At 40.0% G+C, this 20,542-nt stretch overlaps 1 protein-coding gene across 6 annotated transcripts; it reads right to left on the reverse strand.

Moving 5' to 3' along the window:
- Positions 1–393: 393 nt before the first annotated feature.
- On the reverse strand, positions 394–19,845 carry LOC111576429 (voltage-dependent calcium channel gamma-4 subunit). Of its 6 annotated transcripts, none has more exons than XM_055009697.1 (7): positions 19,110–19,845; positions 13,130–13,213; positions 11,084–11,224; positions 6,146–10,089; positions 4,343–4,443; positions 675–2,491; positions 394–565 (listed from the first exon to the last, which is right to left on the reverse strand). In XM_055009697.1, exons 1-4 carry the CDS (start codon positions 19,330–19,332, stop codon positions 9,533–9,535), a joined length of 1,005 nt encoding a protein of 334 aa, XP_054865672.1. In that variant the 5' UTR covers positions 19,333–19,845; the 3' UTR covers positions 394–565; positions 675–2,491; positions 4,343–4,443; positions 6,146–9,532. The 6 variants fall into 6 exon arrangements, 5 of the variants coding, with proteins under 5 accessions (XP_054865672.1, XP_054865670.1, XP_054865669.1 ...); XM_055009695.1 differs by having other exon boundaries at positions 394–570; XM_055009694.1 differs by having other exon boundaries at positions 394–611.
- Positions 19,846–20,542: the final 697 nt, after the last annotated feature.

A 20,542-nucleotide genomic window follows, 5' to 3' on the forward strand; every position in this document is an offset into this window, starting at 1 on the left:
ACATGCATCCACAAACCTCTCAGCACTCAAACACCCACAGACAGGAGGCCGGCTGGACCGAGGCTCGGCGGCGTTCTCAGACCCACGAGTCGGGGAAGTCGCTGAACTTGTTGGTCCGGTTTGAAGGTCTCCATGTGGTCCAGTAGAAGTCCACGTAGTCGGTGTTGGCTTTGAACCACAGCGACTGGCCGCCATCAGGTGTACCGGCTCGTCCTCGTAGGGCTCCTCCTGTAGCCTTGAGGGGACCACAGGAACATTCAGTAACTGTTGGAGTTCTTCCTGTCAGGCTCGTGGTAGAACGGCTCTGAAGTATCTTGTACTTGTCTTATCTGGAACAACCTAACAGTCTAAACTGTTAACAGCGGTGTAAAGAAGCAAACACATAGGCATAGATTAGGACTCAAACTAGATTTATTTTAGAAAACAAATCAGCTTAGAGGCATTTGTTCACACATATGGCTGAATAGGAGGCCGTCCAATCAGATTTGAGGTCTTCACTCTGTAGGTTGTTTGTTGGGTGAGACTCTTGGACCTCCATCAGCTGACGTGGATGTTTGATGGTCTTCTTCTCTAGTGCCAGATGATTCATCCATGAATTCAGCAGCTACAGACTGAAATGAAGCTCATGCTGCCGTTACTGAATTCCTGTTCCAGATCAAATGTTCAGAGCTCACCTTGAATGCAGCCGTCTGCTGTCTGATAGTTTTTCTCATTGTAGTCTTCAATAAAGTCTTTTTCCTCATGTCAGGATGTGGTGAGACTCTTTCTCAGTCGCTGCAGACGTCCCTCATTGTGCATCTCCAGAGAAGAAACAGAAAAACTGGTCACTGCTTCAGCATCACAAACGCTCTCCAGCATTGAGAGTGTTTTAGGAATTCATTCATTGTGTTGTGAACTTTGAAGGAGCAGAAACTTTACAGCTGCCAAAGATATGAGCTCCAATTCTGGATGTTTTAGGAAATGAAGTTCATCAAATAAACACTTGATTATTGCTGATAACTCATTAAATTACTGAAGAAATCCAACATAAAAACCTGTAAACTCTCAGGCAGCTTTTGTTAAAGTTTGTCTATAATTCTATCATCATGTTCTAGAACCAGGACTCTGCAGAAGTTCCTTCAAACAGATACTTGTGTGCTTCTATTTAAGGCCTCAAGTTTGAACGTACAGCAGAGGATTAGAAAGGAGTGATTTTAATATTTAAATCAGTCCAGTAAATGTTTGGCATGAAAATTATTAAAATCTTGATTTAGACAGATTTGTGTCAAATAATATTGTAGAGTCTCACTTAAATATATCCAAATGAGTTCAGTGTATTTACATTTTATAGAATATTTGATTTCTTAATCTCAATACTGTAGGGTCTGACCCTAAATATTATAATAATGATGTCAATTTAAATAATATTTTAGTGCAGAGTCATAAACTTTAATCAGCTAAACTTACATAATAAATATCACTGTACAATCTTAACCTGAACATTCATATTACTGAGGTAAATTTACATAAATCATGATATTCTAGAGTCTTAACTGGAATATTTCTAACAATCTTTGTATTGTGCTGATAAACAACAATAACCCAACTTTCAGATAATATTTGTTGTCTGTGATTGTGAGACTAAATTCCTCCACATTCTGGAACTGGACTGCATTTCCCAAAATGGAAACATGGACAGAATTTAACACTCATGTATCCATGGCAACGCAAAAGTTTCTGCTTCTTACCAAAGTTCACAACACAAGTAAAGATTTTAATGTAAAACTTCAGGGATGACTGCTAACCATAAGTATTCTGATCAATACTTCATGATCAATATCAGGACAGATGTTACAACTCCAGCTGTTGCATTAGACTGCAGTTATTCACAGAGAAATTAAAACATCACATTCCTCATAAAAACTAGATGGGACTTTTATTAAATAAAGTGTTGGTGAATAAAAAGTGCAAAGCAGCTCCATTAAATCGGGAGATGTGAGACTTCCACAGCATGGATCACCATCTGCTGTGTTGATTCATAGCTGAATGTCAGAATGAACTGAGCTAGAAAAGCTGCTTTGAGCTGCAACATTACGGTCTGACAATCCAACACCATCACAGTTTTCATCTGGTTGTTTTGCTCCAACATGCTGTGAAGTTCAGTTTTTACCTGAATCAATACAGAGATTCTATTTCCAACCAAGACTGGAATAAAAATTAGAATGTTATGAGGTTATTAATGCAACTAAATCCTTTCAGATGGAAGGATTTACTTCTAAGTTCTAATTCAAGTTTCAGTTGGAGCACATTGCATTCACAAAGAAAAACAGCGAAACCTTCATAGCAACATTTAATAAACCTAAAGCTTCCCTGTTGGCTCATTGGTGGAGTTTGTTACTGAGCATCTGAACCTTAAATCCAGTGAGACGACCATCTTCAGTCGAGGCCAGTCAGAGAACTTCAAGACCTTCCATCAGCTGGACCAGATGTGGCATCATCTCCATCTGAACATCTGGATGACAGGAGAAAAGACAGAAATCAAACACAGATCACAGAAATACAATTTATTCACATTCATCATTTAATAAAAGTAGCATGAACTTTATTAAAACTTGACAACATCAGTAATGAAAGTAAATGTTTTTATCTTGTGTTGAAGCTAAATTTAAAGTCAATTTTAATGACAGTTTATCCTGAGAGGAGTGAGAATGGAGATTTTCTTTCCTTTTTAGAAGATTCCCTCAAAATATTCTGTTTATTATTGGCTTTAGAAGCATTTTTCTTTACTTATTTATTTTTAGATACCTCAGACTGATACACTTTGCTGTTTTGCAGATAATTTCATGTACAATGACAATAAAGATCTTCTATTATAACATATTTTGCTAAAACAAGAACTGCAAACCTTCTCAACCATCTCTCAGTCTGCAAAATTCCAACTTCGACCAAGAAGTATCTGATGTAGTTATTATTATAATCTTTACTGAACCAGCCCTGGAATTAATAAAAATCTATATATGGAAATGATTTTCTCTGATGGGACCACTATGGAAGCCGTAGTAACAATTAACTATCCTTTGAAGGGAAAGATTAGGTCTTCTTCAAGTGGATAAAAAAAATGCTCTCCCTTAAAAATCAAAAAAATACTGCATACAATAAAGTAAATCTCTTCTGCACTGTACACATACTACACTTTTGTATAACTCTGGATGTCAGAGTAAAGGCAGACAGATCCACCGATCAGCCACAACATTCTGACCACTGACAGCTGAAGAGAACAACATCCATCATCTTGTTCTAATGTAACGTTCTGCTGGGAAACCTTGACATTCATGTGGATGTTTGACATGTACCACCACCTAAACACTGCAGGACAAACAACCCCCTCGTCTCTATGGCAACAGCAGTCCTTGATGCCAGCTGCCACCCTCAGCAGGACAAACAAAAACTGCTCAGGAGTGGTCCGAGTAACACGACAGAGCTAAGCTGTTCACCTGGGTTCCACACTCCCCACATCCAGATCTGATGGAGCATCTGTGGGATGGTCCAGGATCAGCCTGGTCTAGGTAGGACCCACCCTGCAACCCACAGGATCCACAGAATCCACAGGACATCCCCAGAGGTTCTGATGAACCACTGGGTCAGAGGAGTTTTAGCAGCATAAAGGGACCAACACAGTATTAGTCAGGTGGTCAGAATGTTATACTGTTATATTGTCATGCTGATTATATGATCAGTAAATGTTACCATCAATTATAACATCCACATTGATCAGGAAAAAAAAAACAACTATCAGTTCATTCAGAAACTGTGGGGTTAAACCTAAAAACACAGACCTCAACAGCAGTTTGTTTCAAAGCACAACACCAGCTGGTTTTCACTAAAGAAGCTTTCAAAGCAACAATTAAATGACAGTTTTGTTCTCATTAAGTTCAGAGTCAGCCAAAATAATGTACACATCAGGAAAAGAAAAACTTTTATAAATATTTCATTTGTATAAGTACTTCTATACATATAGATTCCTCTTCCTAAGTTTGATCAAATCACGATAACTCTGTGTCCTGTTGTACGATGTTTTCCCAACAGATGGCGCTACCCTCATGAATGGAGCATCAACAAGTGACGTCTACAACACAACAGAAATGTCTGGAAGCCAGTGGCCACCACTTTGAGCACCTCTTGTAATTGTAGAGGCCAAAGATAACTTTTATTAATCTCGTGATGTCTGAATAAATTTGGTATTGAAATATTTATGTAAGTTTTTCTTTTCCTGATGTGTGTAAACATTATTTTGGCTGACTCTGTATAATGGGTTTCTGACAGGTCACCAGGCAACATCTTTTTATAATAATGACAAACATACCTGCATTCTACAGGAGTGATTTTCCTCATGTGCAGGTAAAGATGTGTGAGGAGCTTAGAGATGACAGGAGCAGGAGTCATCCTCACTAATTCAGCTTCCACCTAGAAACAGAAAGACCACAAACAAACACACTGATATACTCTCAAACGTTCAAGCTCACAGCCTCAAAATATCTGTTTAGGAAGTGTTGTGTTTCTAAATTCTGCTGAAAGCATTGACAGACATTCTCTTACAAGGTTGTGTAAAAAGCAGCCTGTCCTCTGAGCTACTGAGAAATCTTCCTGAACAAAGTTTCTACGTGTAAATCAGCTCAACAAAAACTAAAGCCTCAGTCAGAGATGACAGGTATCACAAATTATAAAGAACTTTCTTTATTAACTCAGACTTTCTGCTTCAACCTCACATAAAAGGGGGAGTTTAACTCGTCAGGTGACTGAAAATGAACGGCTTGTGCAGTTCTAGATCCAAAAGTAGGATGTTTCAACTCATGTTTTACTACAAATACATACAGTAATAAATAAATACAATGGCTGGTTGTTACTTTATTCACTATTAATGTCATTTTATATACTGGATTGAACTTGAGCAGTGGAAGAGAGAAGGAATTTAATGAAATTATGGAGATTCAGAGAGGTAATGTTGCGCAATGTTAAGCGTGGTTTAATTCAAACCAGCTGAACGTTAAACTTCAGTGCAGCTGAATGGGTTTCAGTTAACCTTAAAGTAAAGTAACTTTTTTAAAAGCTAAAATACACAGCAGAGAAATACAGGTTGAGAAGGTCATCCTAATAATGACGGACAGCAGCGACAGCAACTAACACAGGTGTTCAGCGGTAAGTTAGCCACCTGTGTTGATTAGCCCGCTAGCTAACTTAGCCGCTTAGCTAGCTAACGCGTCCGGACCAACTGCTCAAACACGACAAAACACAACTCTTCACAAGTCGCTGATTTAACGTACAACAAAACAACGCTACTGGTTAGAAGTATTTATCTTCTTACCGTGTTTTACTCCAAAAACAAGATCAACAGCAGCCAGAGATGCTACCAGACGTGCCGACCATAGATACACATAGACTAGATACGCTAGCGCGCTGTCTTCTATATTATCTATGGTCTGACCAATCACTGCTCTCTGGCTCCGCCCTCCGAGAATCTTGTTGTCGTTTGGCTCCACACTTGCTGATGACCACTTCCGGTCTCAGAAAATGAAAAATCGGACCTTTTTTCGTTTCTGTCTCTTACTGATTTTACTTTCTTGTTATTCTAAATATAAAACGAAAATCAAAGCATTTAAAAAAAATCGTATATCCCTTTTTTGACATGAAAAGGAAAAACGCCTTGTATTTCAATTTTAATTTTTGTATTTTAAAACGAAAATCAAATAACCACTCGTTTTTTGTTTTTCAATACCCGTTTCAGAACGGAAAATCCAATTACCAGATCCGTACACGGACCCACCACACACACCTTTGACACACTTCCACACATTAGTTGAGGAGCCGCGAAAACCTGGTCGTGCCAAACTATTTTACATCTGGCGCGAAGCTCTCCAGCAAACTACAGCGTCGGATGAAGAGTCCAGCCACTCGTCTGGCCCGGATTCTGCCACCAGCGCGGATGAAGCCGATCTTATCGAATGAATTGATCATTCCAGTGACATGTAAGTCTATATTCATGAGAAGTTGTTTGTTTTGAGTTGGAGAAAAGTAAAGAAAGTATAATATACTTGTAACGCCGCCGAAAGCATTCCGCGCAAAATACGCATCATTTTTACAAGTCATGTGCTGCGCACAGCTAACCTACCACGTAACTTTTTCTGTGTGCAGCATTTACAATGTTGGGAAGGAGGAGGAGGAGGAAGAGGAGAGAATGGAGGTCTCCTGCTGTCCTGGTACCCCAGCGAGAGGTAGAGGGACAGACCGTCCTCCAGCCAGGAGACGCTGCAGCAGCCGCTCCACCAGCGAGCGCTCCGGGCCAGAGGCACTCCCTACAGCTGGATGGAAAACTGAGAAGGAACCTGACAGCTTACCTTCTCTGCCACATTTCCTGCCTGCCGAAAAGGAGGCCAGGTGTCCAGCCACCTCTGTCAGAATATGTGGACAGCCCTTCTCCATCAGACCTGTCCAAGTACTTGGACCAGGAGACCATCAAAATACTGTTTCTGATTCAACTCACTAAAAACGATTTTCTTTTATTTTCAAATGCACTTTTTATGGTCTGACCATGGTTTTGTACATAAAATATGTGTGTTCATAAGTATCTGGCACACTTAGAAATTTGATTGCACTATTGTAAATAATTTGTTTTGATGTTGATGTTGTCTCTGCAAATTTTGCAGTTTTGTTTATTTTCCTTTTTTTTTTTTTTTTTTTTTTACAGGTTACAAAATTGACCACATCTCAAAAAGCAAATTATGTACAGACTCCAAATAAATTTCCTGTGGTTCCAAAGGATATTGTGCAACTTTTTTACATTTACAAATTTGAGGGATACAGCTATGCAATTTCTGTATTTTGAAATATATGTGAAAAAAACTAAAGCGATTTTCATTTTTTAAAGGTTTATTGCACTTTTAAGCAATTTTTTGTAGTAGTTAAGACATAAGTCAATACATATTATTAAAATTTGGGATATCAGGGTTATTTTGATGTAAAGCAAATAAAAATACATCAAAAAAATGGTACTACAGCATGTAAAAATATGTCCTGGCAGACTTGCACAATGGTGGGTCTTAAAGGGTTAAAGATAGCTTCGGTGTGAGCTGGTATCTTCAGCTGTTTCAAAGACAGAACATGAGTTGAGGCCGTTAAGTGTTAAATCATCCGTCCTGCACAGCCAGCTACCAATGCTAACATCCAGTCCTGCGACTGCATGGGGAGATGACCAAGCCATTTTCTTCTCAACTGTTTCGCTGCCACGCCATGGTGGGGAGGGGGAGCAGCTTTATTGTGGATGAAAATATCAGTGAGGGCCCATGGCATTCAAATTCACAGGGTTTAACAGCTCGGGTGATGGGTAGGAAGAAGGGTAAAGAAGAATTGCTCAAATTCAGGTCTGGAATGGGAAACAAGGTCATCAAACGAGTTTGGCATAACAGAAATACATCACTCACATGCAGAGTGGAAATAAGTCCATCATAATTCAAGCCATCCCCTTGTTCGGGTCACTGACTTGAATGACAACCATAGCTGGGAGAGCAGGAACCTCTGTATGTTGAAACGCACACGGCAACCTCTGTGACCCCGATTCACAAACCAGCAGCCAAATTAAGCCAACTGCAGCTTCTGCTGGAAATATTCAACTGGGAAACAAACCATTAAGTAGATATGGAAGCCATCCAAGCGTGCACTGTAACAAAAACGAGTAATTTGAACTTCTACCAGCACTCCATACACACACAACACTCACTTTAACTCCAGCTCTTGTTTGGAGACAAGGAGACAAGCTTTTCGAAGTCTGGATGAGCATTTGGGAGCCTGTTAGTTCAGTCAAGCATTAAGTTGGCTGATGCCGATTTCCTTTAACGCCCTGTGGTTGGCCGACTGTCTGCCATGCAGTTTCATAGCAGAACATAACAGGACCATCAACCCTGCGTCATTACCTAAATATGTCCTCTATGAGGGAAAACAAAACGACATGTTGTCTCTGTGGACCAATTCTCAGCTTGTATTTTGCATTAAAGTACAAGTAAAGTTAGTTGTAATTATGAAGCAAAGGTCTGGAATTTGTTTCCACAGTCAGCAGAGAGGCTCTTTGGTTTCTGATGGACCATTTGTTAAGGGGTTGAGCAGAAATTTGACGATTTGTGATAGAATGAACTATATTATAAATAAGTGAGCTGCAGCCATAAGAAATCATTCTGACTAAAGATTTTGTCCTCGAGAGTTATGCACCTAAAAAAAATAACTGGATCTGTATACATATCATTTGCCAGTTTGTTAAATATCCATTCTGCAAAAGTTGCCAAACAAAGCCCCATAACTACATCCTGACACAAAATTATTTATTGTTTCTTGTCAGTTCATTGAAAATGATACTTTTCAAACAATTCCTCTTGCTGTAGAGCAGTAGAAATACAGAAATACTTTAAATATGAATCTACAAGTGGCTACAAGTGTATTTTCTTGCAACATGATCAAAATTCTGTACCAGACAAAAACAAATCTTTGAACACAAAGGCAGTAAATGCAGAAACAAGACTCATGTTAATTAACTGCAACACACACAGAGCATTATCTAACCTCAGCTTTTACACATCGACCGACTTCAACAGTCTGTCTGGCTTCGGTAAAGAATTAATTTGTTCTCTACATCGTCCCTGAGTGAATAGAGAGTAAACTACACAGACCGTACAAATAATGTCTACACTAATGCACCTCACAGCATACTGGAATGTTCTGACTTGCCTTGGCGTTTCTGTTAATACATATCTACAGATATCCATATTCATAGTATGAATGTGTCATAGTGTGGCAGTGTTTCAAAGCCATAACACACACTCACATACTTCAACACATACATTTATCACATAAATAAGTTTGAGAGAGGTTACTGAGATACAATACAAGTGTTTAAATGGGAGTTGAGAAGGCTTAAGATTATCAAAGGTGAACCGATTACGTTAGCACCATTTGTGTTAAGTTACAAACAAGTACATTACAATAATACTCTGATAACAATCACACAAATCACTTTCCATTTCAAAACACTAATTCAGAAAAAAACATTTTTACCATTAACTCAATATTCTGAATCTTTAATATGTTGAGCATAAAGTCTATAAGAGGTTAATCCTCTTACTAGGCAGAGTCACTGAGTGACTGCCTTTAAAGGATACCAGCACAAGTAAAAGATTCAGGCTTTCTATAAGAGCTGAAATTCATTATTTTCCAATAGCAGGTATTATATTTTAAAACCAAACTCTTCAAACATTTCTCCAAAATTCCTGCAACAAGATTTTTAAAGAGTCCTATCAAAGAAAATGTCTTTCATATCAGTTTTCCTCCTCCACTAAATGAAGCACTTGCACTTTTCTGTCTCAGATGTGAGAAAACCTATTCTGAGCTCTGACCTTTCAACATTGCTACCATGTGAACAGTCCCGGGGAGGAATTGTCCATTCTCATCAACTGTGTGGCATCTAATGTGTTCCATCAAGCTTATTGTTTAACACAACAATAGACTCCTGACCTCATACTGGTGTGGTCCTCCGGTTCACTCCATCTTTCACATCTTTCTGGAAGCAGTTGTGGACTTGTAAAAACCCAGAGTCCCTCTCAGGGCTGTACGGGCCTGCAGTCCCACTCCCCCTCTTTAAAGGGTCCCTGCTGAGGGTGTACAGGGATACATCCCCCATTGGCAAACCCATCCCCAGCCCTCCTCCCCCTCCACTTCCTCCACCAATCTTCATTCCCACCGGGGATGTATCGCGAGACGGGTCGGTTGACCTCGAACTGGAGCGTGAGCGCCTTCGTCTATAGCGGTAACTTGGTATGCGAGAGTACGGTGAAGAGGATGAGGTGGTTTTGATGAAGTCACGTTTGGCTTTGAAGCGTGTCTCTTTGTTTTTCTCGATGTATATGTTGACTGCAAGGACGCCCACTGACTCGGCCACGATGAAAGAGAGGGCACCGAAATAGAAGGACCAGCCATAGTTGTACTGGTTCTTCTTGTCCTCGTCTTTCTTGTCACTGGGATCTCCAGCATTGCTGGAGATGTAGACAATGATGCCAATGATGTTGCTCAAGCCTGAAGACAAGAGAAGGAAAGATGTAGTGAGAGATGTTAATGCTCAGATAGCTAAATGCAATGTTTACCCTGAGAGTAATTTCTGGGCATTTTTTGCTTTTAGAAATTTATTTTGTATCTCTAAAAACAGCACAACAATGGCTAGAAGTATAGAGAAGTCAAGATGACTAAATGTCCTTTTTGCAGTTCAGCCTAGTTCAGCCAAAAAGTCCTTGAATTTGTGTCACATGACTGCTGGTCGCAAATGAGTCAGAAATGGTTTTCTGATTGCATTGAGGAGCACAGACGCTTTGGCTTTTAACAGAATCTGTCTCGGACAATTGATTTATTTTTGGCAATTTTTAAATTGTGACATGCAGAGTAAAGTGATTTAGGTTAAATATCATGATTTTAAGCTTAGATTTGGTTTGTTTTCCTGCTAGAACAGCACATTGACGGATGAGAAGTTCAAATACATTCAGAAAGTTGAAAATCCAACAATTCTTTTCTTTTTGCAGGTTCTGGTTCTGATAAATGGTGTTATTTTGATGATTTTTTTTGAAGACACCATGACTGGAAAACCTGCCGTGGATTTATACAGCCTAAAGATTATGATACAGTGAATGTGTATTTTTACCACTTTGTCACATCACTCGTGGATGTGACAAAGCTCCACTACGAGGATTAAGAATACATTAAAATTTAGGAAGCCTTTAAAATAAATTGAAACGACCACAGTTGTTTTGTAACATGGAGACTAAAGGGAAAGCTTCACACTCTGTTTACTAAGGCTGCTGTTGCAAAAGTGCTGCTCAGAAGAATTAGATTCATCTCTATAATATTGTAAGATCTTGAGCTTACTATGCAAAACACCCTGATATGCTATGAATTGGCATTATATGAATAACACTGAATTGAACTGAATTGAATTGATGTCTTTCTCCTTTCAGTACGTTACACTGCACAAAATCTACTTGTGTTTCTACCTGTGGTGCTCTGTACAGTCTGGTCCTACCTGCAGCCACAAAGAGGATGCCTGCACTGAGCAGGATGTTGTTCTTGCTGCTGTAGATGCGTCCAACTCCGACACACAGGCCGCCCAACATGAGAAGGATGGTGCTGAGGATGGGGAATAGGCTTGATGCACGAACTATACCTGTTCATACAAGATAGAGACAGTGAAGCCTTCCTCTCAGTACAAACGGGAATTTAAATCACTTCATAAGTAGAGGCCAAGCAATAAACGGGGGGCTGCACAATGTCACTCGCTAACAGATATGTTGATATTGGCACACACAGATGCGTTCGCTGACAAGCAGTGGTGTCCTGGCAGCTGGGAATACCAGGACAGTCCTGGTTGGCCGTCATATTGGTGTGCTGGTAGGACATCAATATTACTGTATGTTGTTGTTTTGACATTTACCACCCATCTGAACAGTGTTGTACAACTCCGGCCCCAGTGGCACTGGCCCTGCTCAGGAACAACTCAAGCAACATAACAGAAACGGTTGTCCACTAAACGTAAGGTTGGTGGTTCAATCCCCGGCCCCTCCATGTACTGAAGCGTTTCATTGGCAAAACAGTGAAATGCAAAATGCTCCTGATGGCCTCTGTCATAGGTGTGTGAACTGGTGAATAAGAAACACATTTTAAAGCGCTCTGTAGAACTTAACTCAGGCTAGCAACATGCTATGTAAGTGCGTACTGTTTATATTGTAAAATATCCTATAACTTTTTGATAATAAAATATAGTAGTCCCAATCAAGGATGCTGCTATGTAATAGTTTTCTGCGTATTTTATTTATTTATTTTGTATATGCTGTTTTTTTGTTCTTTCTGTAATAAAAAAAATTGCCAAATTTCTTCCAAAAATCTCAAAGTTGACAGTTCAATCCCCCGACCCTCGATATGTCAGAGTGTCCCTGAGCAAGACACTTACACCAGTAGGGAGGGAAGCACCTTGTATGTGAATGAGAAACACAATGTAAAGTGCTCTGAGTAAGCTAAGGTAGAAAAGCTCTATGTAAGCACAGACCATTTACCAGTCTACTGTAATCAGAGTTTAATTTTCATATTTCAACACAGGTTTTAGCCTAAATGTCCAATATTGGTTAAGTTTCACTGGACAGTAATTAATTCTTCTAGTAAAATTATTCAAAGCATCATTTGTTCATTCATCGTGTGTTGCTATTGTTATTTTTCACTCGGTTATAATTCAGACACAAAGTATTTGCTCAGTATTAGAATCATTTGTTGCTACACAATGGAGAGAATTCAGGCTTTACTTGCATTCAGGTATCACAGAGGGAATATTGTGTCAGGCGTGATTCAATAAGAAACATAACCGCTATAATACATGCATGGTACTGTGCCACCCACACTTCTTGTTAAAGTAATTTCTGCGCAGCTAAACTGCTTCTAAAATAGCAGCATATAGAAGACCTGCCCAACAGGCCACAAGTGAAATAAAAGGAGGAAACTTGAGATTTATGAAATGAATGTTTCTACGCATACTAAGATAAATATTGAGGCCTAATTAGCAGATGCAGCTCTGTAACACTGACCAAGTGAGTGCATTATTTAAATTTCCTGAGCTTAATGAAATTCATCAGTGTAGACAACAGTATAAATGGGAACAGTTGCCTCAGGTTAAAGGAGATCAAACTAGACACAAGATATAGCATGCTGAGTGAGGCTGATCTGAAACCTCAAACAAAATGCACAAACTGATTGGACTGCAATAGCATAGGCTACCCACAGTGTTGAGACAATCTTCAGTCCTTCGAAAGGGTTATTTATTACCAACAACACTTTGGCCAAAATGAAATGTGCTCTTACATCTGTAAACTATGCCCGTTTCTTTAGACAAGTCCCTTCACCCAGCACACTTTATCATCTCCGTGGCTCCAATTACTGTCATGACATCAGGCTTTTATGGGGAGCGGATAGAGATGTCGTGACACATTAAGTAGCCTTGTGATAACTCCATCGCCGCTCAGGATAAAAAAGAGAGGATTAAGGGGTTGAAGTGTCTGAAGAAGAAGAGGTTGCAGCGACTTACGTAAGATGTACTCTGAGCTGTCTGTATCGTAGTCGTTATCCTCTGGAAAATGATTGATACGAAAGCAGCTTCCTTTGTTGATGCCTGTGGAGAAGCCAAAAGCACGCTGAGTGTGAATGTGACTGATGGCAGCAACAGCCTGTGCAGGTAAGAAATGACAGCAGTAATGGGGAAAATACTGTGTCTCCTTAATGTCGTTTGACATGAGAAGACGGAGAGTTTAAAAGCAACTATCCACCAACCGTTCACTCAATCAGCAAGCAACTTTTAGTATAATGAGACAAATAAGTTGTAGAAAAATGGAGTGTTTTTGTTGTTTGCTTTCTTGTTGTTTTTTTTGACAAATAATATCTAAGCTTGTGCTCAAATGTCCTGTTTTCACCTCTAACCATGTCAGAATCCATTTGAGGACAGACTGCTGTGGATCTGAGGTTCTGAAGTTCTCAAGCCCTCAGGCACCTTCTATTCAAAGATCTCAGTCTCTTCACTGAGAAAATCTTCCCCCCACTTTTAAAAGAATAAAACATTGGAGGATTATGAATATTGAAAGGTCAAAGCTCTGAATTAAAAGTCTGACTCCTGCCACATCCTTTCAAGTCTGCCTTTGTTACTGTTTTAGCTCCCGGAGTGTTACATTAAACACCTGTAACACACCTTCACATGTGTTAGCAGCACACGCATTATGATGCTTTAGCACTAACTAGACACAAAGAAGCACTAACTAGACACAAAGAAGCACTAACTAGACACAAAGAAGCACTAACTAGACACAAAGAAGCACTAACTAGACACAAAGAAGCACTGACTAGACACAAAGAAGCACTAACTAGACACAGCTTGAAGTTAAGTCTTGTCAAATAACACTGACTTGACTGGACGACTTAGATTCTCACACATACACTCATATGCTGTTAGAAAGAAGGTAACAGCATAAAAGCACGCTGATATTCCATCCATCCATCCATCCATCCATCCATCCATCCATCCATTATGTATACACCGCTTAATCCTCTGTAGGGTCACGGGGGTGCTGGAGTCTATCCCAGCTGACACCCTGGACAGGTCGCCAGTCTATCACACAGCTACATATACAGACAAGCAATCAGACTCACATTCACACCTATGAACAATTTAGAGTCGCCAATTAACTTTTCTCAGGTGTAATATTCTAGTTTAATGTGTAACATTTAATTTTAATTTGCAGCATTTTGATTACGTGTGCAGTATGTCACTTTCATGTACAGAATCATCAATATGTGCAATGTTTCATTTTTAATTAATTTTTTTTTGGGTGCAATACAATATTCAACTTCATTTTTTTCATCATCATGTGTGACATTAGACCTATATCAATGCCTGCATTACTTTTTACAGTTCAATTCTAGCCTTGTTTTAGCTCACTTATTTCATGTATGACACTTATATCTTCTTGCCTTTTACTTTTGGGAACTGCATTCCGCATGTTACATCATTAGTTTTTCTCTAAACAACATCGGTCACAAGAATTTACTTGGGGATTAATAAAATGTTATCTTCTCTTATTCCTTAAAACAAGGAAATTCCAAATTGCAAATGTGATCATATTCCATACCAGCTAATGGTCAGGCGGACAAAGTGTGCAACTTCTGTTGGTTGATTCAATTTAAAGATTGTAGAAAATAGATTAAAGATGTAAACATAGATTTGTTTGTATGAATAATTTCACTGAATTTTTTTTTATGTTTTCAGGTGAACAGTTCTCAGTGGTGTGGTGTATCTGTTTCTCTCTGTTCGTTGGGCAGTTTTTGACCTCTACTTACACTAAGAAGCATTTGTTGTTGTTTGTGACAGACCTCTCCTTCAGCGATTTTCCACTTTTCCATTACTGACACAATTAAACCAGCAAAAACTAGCAAACCTGTGTGTAAATTCTGATGGATTTTGTTTGTGAAGATTCTCTAAGTCTTGGTAGACCTTTAGTAGAAGAAAACTGGACTTATTTTCTTGGTTCTTTAAAATGTGTCACCCCTCACTGAAGAGACTTCCTCGGCACTGAGAACTGCCAAAACTTTTCCAGTTAGAACTGAGGAACACAAATAAACTAAACAAAAACTGGCAAAACTGATGTAAATAATGAAGGAATTTGTCTGTATAGAGTCTCTAGGAGTCAAGAAGGTTCCTCACTTATAAGTGAGGAACCTTCTTGGATGAGAGGGGAAACGTTTTTACAAACGATAAAGATAAATTCAGTTACCTTCTACCGGAACCCTGAGGACAAATTAACATTTTAAATATTTTAAAAAGTGGCCCAATGTTTTCAAGATGGCAAGAAACTTTGAATTTAAAGGGGATCTCTGGGGATCTACATGTAATTGTTCACTCATTCAGCCTTGGTTAAATGTGCTTCTATGAATACTGGAAACAGGCCTTCCAGTGACGTCAGTGAGGAGATGTGCACCATTCGTTGTGAGTGTGACCAGCAGTGAATGGAGCTGTGGCTATAAAGTCAAAAATCAATGCGGCTGATTAGCTGCAACCTCTGGCTGTTACTTCCATGCCTGAGTGGCTCTATGCACCGTCTGACTGAATGGCGTTTTGTGAGAAACAGCTCATTTGGATGAGTTACACATTTTGGGGTAGAAATGTTTCATGAGGTAGGAAATGCATTCAGTGTATTTGTTGCTCTACAACAATCCACGGAACGTGACCCAATGAGTGTAAACAAAACACAAGCAAGGCACCGTGTATATTTCAAACTCAGTATGCTTAATTTATTTCATTGTAGCCAACAGCCCACCATTTTGATGTGTCATTTGTCTGGGAAATTCACATTTTTTCACGGGTAATGTCTGAGATAGGTGTGAATGAGAATTAAAGAAAAGCAGGGATAAAGTGATGAAACATACCAGAGTCAGCCTGTCGCCTCCACTTTCTCAGCGTCACTCTTTCAGTCTATTTCAACACTTGTTCTCTGTCTTTTTCCCTCCAACACTTGTCTCTCTTACCACGATCATGCCTCAAAAATCCACATACCTCCTGTGTCTAAATTGTTTTCCTCTTTAACCCCATTTCAGTGGAATTTTGAAGTACCAGGAACACTCTTTGGATCAAAACACAGAAGACCAGTGAGGAAATAATCAGAGGAATGACTGTAAAAGGATAGAGGAGAGAGACAGAGACAGAGCTGACTAGGGGAGGTATCTCCCCAGAGCCCATCTGTCTGAGAGACCAGAGGCCATCTTTTATTACTCAGCATAGCTTCACCATAGCAACCTTCCCCCAGCAACCCAGAATCACATTTCTAGCTTCGCTTCTCAGAGGACGCCTTTGACATCTTACTAATGCATTCACCAGGCTAACACACACACAGACACACACAGACACACACAGACACACACAGACACACACACACACAGGCACGCACGCACGCACGCACACACGCACAGATCCTTCCACAGAAACATGTGGCACACACACGAACAAAGCCACAAAACCAGAAAGCAGCCTTTATGATGCAGAGAAGCTCAAGAATCACCTACAGAAAAGAAAAGGATGGCTAAAAGCAAATGACCATTTTAAGATAGACTAAATGTTTGCTTGAATCCAGCATAAGTTCCTTAAGTGAGAGTTCTTGTTGTACTTCAGCATGACTGGCTGTGGAGTGATACTTGGTTTGCTTTAAAAAGGTTCATTTTCCACCAGTGCGCACCTTCATGCACTACATTACACACAGATGACTGCTTGGCACATAGAGATGAGCATCATTTCTTCAGCAAGGTTTGCCATTATCTCCCGAGGCTTACTGATCATTCATACTTCTCTTTTTACCTAATATACCTATTGAGACTCCATACTGTGAAAACCTAACCTGAACAAACTAATCAATCACAACAAAGGGACAATATACACAAAGTTGGCAGGAATCGACAGAAAATTTTTACTTTTTTTTTACATTTGAGGAATGCATTTTGCGACAAAAGGGTGCAAATCAAGTTGACGAGTGCTGATCAAGTGGCTTTTTGTTTGTAAATCCCTACAAGACTCAATCCCCACATGAGTATTTTGACTAAGCTAAGGTCACAGGGGCAGCTACAGGTATTCCACTAGAGGCCCCTTGGATCAATTGTCACCGTAATACAGCAAAAAAATGCTAATGTGATGAGAGAACTTGCCAAAAAAAAAGCAAGAGAATGTGTGAAACATTTCCATATGTATAATCCTTCCAACAATAAAAGCAGGGAGTGAGAGGATTTTGGGAGATACCAGACATGCTGAAGAGCAACGTACACTCCAAGAAGAGACGGAATGTGACTTTTGATTAACTTTACAGGAAACCTATAAATAGCAATACAATTTTCACATGAAATTCCAATAAAGCAGCAGCAGCATGGAGTTAGTGCCTGGAGTGCGAGTTCCACGATGGCTGCCTTCATCAGTATGCAAGACAGAAACAGTTTCCTCTTCCACTGAACCCTCACACCCCAAACGCTGTCAGTGCTCTATGTCTCTCCATAGATGGCACATTTATGACAAAAGGAAATAAAGAAGATTCAAATGTCCTTCTTTAACAAATTGTAAATACATGCAAATGCTCCATAGTTTGGGGATTAGAATGATTTCTGTCTCCTCCTGATATATTTTCTTCTGATCATCAAGAAATTAAAAGCCATAATGACAGTCTTTATTCCTTACCCTGTGGTATGATTATTATTTGACACTACTGTAATCTGCACAGTGCATTTGCAGTATAAAACAAACTACTGGATTTATTATTCTTTTGACTGAAACTGCAACATCTGTTTGCCTGTAAAACATGAATGACCCTGTATAAACACGCAGAGGTATCGCTTTTGGGCAAATGTAGAAAAGGTGGTCAAATAAAAATCTATAGAAATCTTTTGTGTGGAGTTCTATAATGAAAATCTCAACAACTGGATATTTCCAGGATAAACTGTGGCAGGACTGGTCTTCTGCATCTGACCTGTTTGGCAAAGTCATTCATGTATTTACAGTAACTGTTCAGTTGGCTTGTTACTTAAAAGAAACATCCATGGTGAGGATTTCAGCACCAGTAATCATGAACAGCTCCCCAGCAGACAGAGGTGTTGGAACACGTCATTCGTGTCTCCTTTCACGGATCAACTGATTGATTTCATCGATTTGGCTTCTTTCCGACGAAGCAGTCGCGCGCAATGGTGTGCAGCCGTGTCCAAACAATACCGGCCTGTTCTCCCAGCGTAAGAAACCCCAACCCCAGAACTTCCTCAGGCGTGTTTGTGTTGAGGATTACGTTAGAGCTGCAGAACAGCTGAGAAAACCACCAAAATCTCCGGAACCAACAAGTCAGTCGCTTGCGAAAACAAGATCACATCTTATGCAGCTCAAACTTATTACAGCCCAATTTAGGGGAAGAACTTTTCATCCACCGATGAGAAAATTAGGATCCGTCCTTAAATTATTACTGTGCAAGCAAATTAGACTAAAACGTGAGAGGTATTTGCACTTAATTCATGTCATGATCCCACCATCGTTTTGTCCTTTCAGGGGGACTGAATAATTTAGAGGGTTGCGTTCATTACGCACACACAGCACCGCCTTTGCGCGCAACACGAAGCAGTTTCCACCCATTTTTTTTCATGGAAGACACAATGGTCTTGTAACTTACTGAAAACAATTACATTTACTTGCATTTAAAGACAGAAAAACACCTGATAAAGATGCTGAAACACATGTGGTGATTTCTATTATTGGTGCGTCCTGAATCCACACAAACTATCATCCATTTGTTGAGATTGCTCACGCACTTTTTGCAGTAACGGACAGGGCTTTTGGTGTTTTCGCTCGGACATATGTTTATTCTACTCACTGCACACGTCACCTCCACGCGAAACGACAGCAAAGAAAACAGCACCGGCTGGATCAACAAATGACCGTGCGCTCTCGGTATACAAGGAAAAAGTTTGTAAACTTGCAGAAACAGACTTATTGGACTTTATTTTACCTTCGATACAACAGATCCTCCACAGTCCGGAGTGCGTCAGGTCGCCTTTGACTTTCTTCGTTTGCATCTGGGTTTCGTCGGTGGTGACATTAGTGGCGTTGCAGATGTACGCCCGTGAGTAGAGCCAGTAGTCGGTGCCGATGGCGATGGTCATGAGGCTGAAGGCGGCGAAGGCCCCCACGATGGCCAGCAGAGTCTGAACCCCTCGGTCACACCATGCCATGGCGTCTCATAATGTGCGGATCCTCCACAGCAGCTTACGGCGAGGAGCGCACGGTACCAGTGATCATGGTCAGAAGGAAGCGGGGCGCGTCTTTTGTCGAATCAAGAGTGTTGATCCTTAACACTGTTTCATGTGTGCTTCTTTATCCTCCAAAACTACAATCGGAGTTGAATCCAAGTTCGATCACAGCTTTCACTTCAGTCCTTTGAGCAGGCTGATCATGTCCTCAATCCTGCTACAGGTGGGAATCAAAGGAAAAACGTTCTGGAAACGCATTCCGTGAACATGCACACTTTTATCAAGGACTACAATTATGACCACAACATCTATATCGATCATACACGATTCCTGCGTCTTTACAGACTTCTATTCAACATTTAACTGCAGGCTAAACAAAGGATGCAACATCGACAGTCCAGACCACACCTTCCTCTGGCTGCAGCCAATTGGAACCGCTGATGATAACAGCTGTTGAAAGAGGAAAGCAGTACTTCTACTAAGACATACAGTGATGTTGGATAAGAGCAGAATTAAGCGACTTCCTAGGAGGGAATAAAGCAATCTGCAGTTTATATTTCATATAAAATTAAAAGACAATCACATAAGCTTACCTAACCAATCCAACAGGAAAAAAAACACACATACAGTGTATGCAGCTTTAAAACTGGGCTTCAGATGTTTTCAAAAGCATCTAGAAATCAAGAAAAAAATATTTTTAAAAAACAGCACAGAACCACTGTCAGCAGAGAGCAGATTTAGAGATCTGATTTGTGCCTGCAACTTTAAAGTTAAAAGCATCACCACTGATGAAACATTTCTAAAAACATCCTTCAGAACAACTTTGAAGATGGAGCAGATCACGCAGCTCATGAAAGTAGAAAAGCAAGACACAATTCTTGGCCATAACCTCAAACTCTTGCTAAATGATACAAGTACTAAAATCCATCTTAGGGCTGTTGCTTTAAACTCTCAGCTGGTTGCGGTTTGGGGATCTTCTTTTTCACACTGACACAAAGAATAAAGGGGGAGGCTCTGCAGAGTTTGGTCCAGGCTCCTTCTGTCTCATCTGTGACTGGGGGCTTCATTCCAAGATCCCAGCCTCTGAGTCACTTCCTGGTTCCTGCAATGAGAGCAAAAAGAATGAATAGAGGGTGTGTGTGTATGTGTGTGTGTGTGTGTGTGTGTGTGTGTGTGTGTGTGTGTGTGTGTG

Source organism: Amphiprion ocellaris, chromosome 4 (assembly GCF_022539595.1).
Source record: "Amphiprion ocellaris isolate individual 3 ecotype Okinawa chromosome 4, ASM2253959v1, whole genome shotgun sequence".
NCBI classification, from domain to species: domain Eukaryota; kingdom Metazoa; phylum Chordata; class Actinopteri; family Pomacentridae; genus Amphiprion; species Amphiprion ocellaris.